General features: G+C 37.5%; 1 protein-coding gene across 4 annotated transcripts in view; it reads right to left on the bottom strand.

The window, feature by feature from the left end:
* The window catches only part of LOC123755366 (D-aminoacyl-tRNA deacylase 2), a 60,304-nt gene extending 55,371 nt beyond the window's left edge, over positions 1 to 4,933 (bottom strand). Inside the window, exon 1 of one of the 4 annotated variants that reach the window (XM_045737922.2) lies at positions 4,777 to 4,933. Coding sequence is in view for 1 of the 4 variants with exons in the window: in XM_069327841.1 (XP_069183942.1) it covers positions 4,559 to 4,635 (77 nt within the window). In the remaining 3 variants the exon portion in view is untranslated. Of the gene's footprint in view, positions 1 to 4,558; positions 4,685 to 4,776 lie in introns of those variants that run through there. The other 3 variants (XM_069327842.1, XM_069327841.1, XM_069327843.1) reach the window with 3 other exon arrangements.
* Between the last annotated feature and the right edge of the window lie 504 nt (positions 4,934 to 5,437).

The following is a 5,437-nucleotide window of genomic DNA, read 5'->3' as shown; positions in this document are numbered from 1 at the left end:
GTAGAAAGCCTATTGGTCCATATTTCTTGATGCTTCTATATTGGAGCGGAGTCTTGAGGTGGGTAGAATATAGTTGTGCAATAATTGGCTGTTGATTGCTGGTGTTGACTTCTTGATGTGTAGTGCCTCGCAAACGTCAAGCCGCCTGCTATCGCTGTATCTATCGATGATTTCTGTGTTGTTTACTAGGATTTCTCTGGCGATGGTTTGGTTATGGGAAGAGATTATATGTTCCTTAATGGAGCCCTGTTGCTTATGCATCGTTAAACGCCTAGAAAGAGATGTTGTTGTCTTGCCTATATACTGGGTTTTTTGGAGCTTACAGTCCCCAAGTGGGCATTTGAAGGCATAGACGACGTTAGTCTCTTTTAAAGCGTTCTGTTTTGTGTCTGGAGAGTTTCTCATGAGTAGGCTGGCCGTTTTTCTGGTTTTATAGTAAATCGTCAGTTGTATCCTCTGATTTTTGTCTGTAGGGATAACGTTTCTATTAACAATATCTTTCAGGACCCTTTCCTCCGTTTTATGAGCTGTGGAAAAGAAGTTCCTGTAAAATAGTCTAATAGGGGGTATAGGTGTTGTGTTAGTTGTCTCTTCGGAGGTTGCATGGCTTTTCACTTTCCTTCTTATGATGTCTTCTCCAATGGTTTCATCGAAGACATCATAAGAAGGAAAGTGAAAAGCCATGCAACCTCCGAAGAGACAACTAACACAACACCTATACCCCCTATTAGACTATTTTACAGGAACTTCTTTTCCACAGCTCATAAAACGGAGGAAAGGGTCCTGAAAGATATTGTTAATAGAAACGTTATCCCTACAGACAAAAATCAGAGGATACAACTGACGATTTACTATAAAACCAGAAAAACGGCCAGCCTACTCATGAGAAACTCTCCAGACACAAAACAGAACGCTTTAAAAGAGACTAACGTCGTCTATGCCTTCAAATGCCCACTTGGGGACTGTAAGCTCCAAAAAACCCAGTATATAGGCAAGACAACAACATCTCTTTCTAGGCGTTTAACGATGCATAAGCAACAGGGCTCCATTAAGGAACATATAATCTCTTCCCATAACCAAACCATCGCCAGAGAAATCCTAGTAAACGACACAGAAATCATCGATAGATACAGCGATAGCAGGCGGCTTGACGTTTGCGAGGCACTACACATCAAGAAGTCAACACCAGCAATCAACAGCCAATTATTGCACAACTATATTCTACCCACCTCAAGACTCCGCTCCAATATAGAAGCATCAAGAAATATGGACCAATAGGCTTTCTACAAACACTTCTATTCAATACCCATTGTTTCTGTTCTGTCTTGTGTTGATACTTTTAATACCCTATTAATATCCCCTATTGCTCTGTCTTGTGTTAATGCCACATCACCCTTCCCACCTCACTCAAATGTAGATATAAAATCAGAGAAACGCAAGTTCTAATCAGTTGTGTATTTGTGAAGTCTTTGAAAATGTAATAAGTTTTACGAAACGCGCCCGTGTCGCGTCAGACTAGAAATAAAAATGAATTTTGGAGAAGTGATTTTTGATTTACCTCCAACAGTGAAGCGTAATGTACGAAAGATTGAGAAAATTCGTGTTAGAATTATTAATCTTACTTTTTCGGTCATATTTAATAATATATATATATATATATATATATATATATATATATATATATATATATATATATATATATATATATATATATATAATTATAATACAATTAGTTTATTTGAATTATTATTATTATATTATATTAAGAACATAAATTATTGACTTAGTTGTGTTAGTTTAGATTATGTTAAGATAGGTTAGGTTAGGTTAGGTAGGGTTGGTTAGGTTCGGTCATATATCTACGTTAGTTTTAACTCAAATTTAACAAAATTAACTTATCATAATGAAATGGACAGATTTATCATTTAATAAGAAAAAAATTAGAAAAATATATAAAATCAGGAAAACTTTGCTTATTAGATAAATCGGCACTTGCATAATAGGCCGAGTACGACTTTCTGGCTACTAGGTACAACATACATTATATAATATATATATATATATAATATACATATATATATATAAATATATATATATATATATATATATATATATATATATATATATATATATAATGTATATGTGTGTGTGAGAAAGCTGCATGAACGCGCAAGCCATATATCACTAAGAACTCTTTGACCCGGCCAGGATTCGAACCCATGCCGTCCAGGATCCCCCCTAAATGTACACAGTACCGTGACCACCGCACCAATGATCGTCTATAAGGATTTGTAGCGAGTAGATTATCCCAATAATATACTCCCTCCAAATGCATTGTTAATATTCCTGTCAACCTTTGGAGATGAATGAGGTGAGGCGTTGCCCGGGCAACACGGTGAGGTGTTGCCCGAGCATATAAGCAGCAGAATAGCAAACATTAACCGGAGTCTACTTTCAAGTGTGGTCTAGAGCAGACACTTGCGAGATACTGTACCGACGCTCAGTGCGCTCAACTCACACCAAAGTATCACCTGTGTACTTCTGTATATTCGACCAAATATATATATAGTATCTTAGTGTCTGTGTTTATTGTCACCATACTTTACGTAACAATAGAACCGTTACAGATTGGTCAGTGTTGGCGCTTATTAACTAAGCTCCCTGACTGACCAACCCCCGACGACACTCATGGATCCATTTGGGTACAGTTTTTCATCAAATTCTGGCGCATGCACGGGCCACACTGAGTCTAACATGTGTGAGAAAGCTGGATGAACGCACAAGCCATATATCACTAAGAACTCTTTGACCCGGCCAGGATTTGAACCCATGCCATCCAGGATCACCCCTAAACATACATAGTACCGTGACCACCACACCAATGATCGTCTATAAGGATTGATCAGTCTTGGCGCTTATTAACTAAGCTCCCTGACTGACCAACCCCCGACGACACTCATTTATCCATTTGGGTACAGTTTTTCAACAAATTTTAGTTTGATTTAGTTTAATTTGGAGCTGTATTCCCTTTGTAAGCCAAGGATTGTTTAGCCTCTTGGTTGTGACTTGTTTCATTAGCATAGGACAGTGGGTGTTATAAAGGTTGAGAGTTTTTTGAAGAAAAGATTGCACTGCTAGGTTGATGTCCCCTATGTTACCTAACTCAGACTTCCAGTTGACATTAGCAGCAGCAGTTATAAAATTGCCTATAGCAGTTTCATTGTGCAGCCTAAAGCTTAACTCCCTTGTCTCTAGAGGTGGTTTGTTAATGTTAGATAAGAGAAATGTGGGGTAATGGTCTGTAGTGCTATCGGTGATTATACCTGAAGTAAGCAGAGAGGTTATGTTGGTCCAGATGTGATCTAGAGTCGTGGCAGTACTATCAGTGATTCTAGTAGGCCTAGTGATTTAGGGTAAGAGGAAGCAGGAATTCATACAGTTCAAGAAGCTAACAGCAGTAGGGTGTTCAGGCTCGCAAAGGTCAATATTAAAGTCCCCTGCGATAATAAGATGGTTTTTGTTCAGTCTGTTATCTAGTATTAGATTTCTAAGGTTTGAGTTGAATTCAGACGCATCAGTGTTAGGAATTCTATAGACTGCACCCACAGACAGGACAGACTCAGCACCCTTGACTCTGAAACTGGCGATGATATACTCCCCACAGCAGTCTCTAGTGCTAATTACTTTTAAGCAAGTTAGTTCTTGGTGGTAGTAAAGAGCAGTACCACCATCTCTCTGAATTTGACGACAGTTGTGAATTGCCGAGTAGTTAGGCATGTTAAAGAGTTGAGTAGTATCCTCTTTTAACTACGTTTCAGTAAGTATAATAAAAGAGAATTTGTTGTCAATAGTTTCAATCAAGGCACTAACATCATCGAAGTGTTTACCTAGAGATCTAATGTTCAAGTTGATTACAGAGATATTGTGATTATGTGTTAATACATTGTTTACATCATGTGCTGTAAAATATCTGCAATTTTGATCATTAAAGTGATGATTGTCATAGATAGTGGATAAGAGGTTTAGTTCTGGGTCTATATTTGTCTGCATAAAAAGGCTGGTTGTAGGAAAACAAGGCAAGAATGGCAATTACAAAATAGAATTTTGATATAAAAGGGGGAAAAATATATAAACAAGACTATACAAAACAAACACAAAATGAACAAAAAAGAAAAATGAGGTAGATTGCTTACAAGTACTCTCAGAAACACTGTAAGTAATAATTTGCATTTTGAGACACAGGCAAAGCCAGGAGTACAATGGAGTAAGGGAGGCTAGGCAACCTAGGTAATAAATGAAATCAAAGAAAAAAGTTGAATAATAAACATAGGCAAATTTAAGATAATGATTATTTACTATAAATAGTTTAGTTGTGATCGTATAATTAATAAGACCTAAAGAAATATTAATTCACTCAATTAATTAAGTCCAATAAATGACTAGTAAAAAAGTAAATTAAATTATGTTAGATTAAGGACCTGCCCGAAACGCTGCACGTACTAGTGGCTTTACAAGATTGTAAATTACCTTGCTATAAATTCTCACAAACCCAATGTACCTTTTTGTATATAAATAAATAAATAAATAAATAAATAGTAGGAGTCCCTCCGGGCCACCCAGAGACCAACCACACATTCACACTTGTATGCACCGAAGAGCGCTGGTCAACAGCCAACTGTATGTGATTCGTGGAGTTTCCGGTTGCACAAGTGGACATTTATCTCAAGAGATACTGACAATGCTTAGTTAAAGAGCTACACGCAATCATTGACTCGCCTGTGAACGCCAGCCTCCGACCAGTCCTCAGCCCGCCTATGGTGTTGTTGTTGTTAGGTTAGGGGCAGCAGCAGCACAAGGCCGTATGTTTATTTTATTAATTTTTTTTATATTAATTATATATGCAAGAGTTCTTACATTCTTGTAAAGTCATTAGCACACATAGTGTTTCGGGCAGGTTCTTAATCCTAATTTTCCCCGGAATACGACCCACCAAATCGTTTAATTAAATACCCATTCACTGCTGGGTGAACAGAGGCTTCAGTTAAGGATTGGCGCCCAGTCAATCCGGGGACTGGTCAAGTCGTATACTGCAATTTCGGATGCCAGGCTAGAAACAACTTCGTTCACTGAGAAGTTTGTACATACAAACCATTCGGTTCGTATATGCGCTGGTTTGTGTTCGCTGTTGTTCTCGTCTGAATAAATACATGGCACTAATTCATATAATTAGCGCTTCCATTATTAGAATTATTTAACCATTATTAGAATAACAAGGTGCAAACCATACCCCCTTACAGTTGAAATCTATTTATTTATATACAAGAAGGTACATTGGGTTGCGAGAGTACATAACATATATTAAGAGGTACATTGTAGCAAGATTTGAGATTAAAGGATTTAAGACTAACACGTTTAGAAACAAGACGCCCCCGAAGGA

The sequence above is a fragment of the Procambarus clarkii genome, chromosome 20 (genome assembly GCF_040958095.1).
Source record: "Procambarus clarkii isolate CNS0578487 chromosome 20, FALCON_Pclarkii_2.0, whole genome shotgun sequence".
Lineage (NCBI taxonomy): Eukaryota > Metazoa > Arthropoda > Malacostraca > Decapoda > Cambaridae > Procambarus > Procambarus clarkii.
Note: the sequence above shows the minus strand (reverse complement) of the source record. Positions and strands in the feature narration are given on the sequence as shown.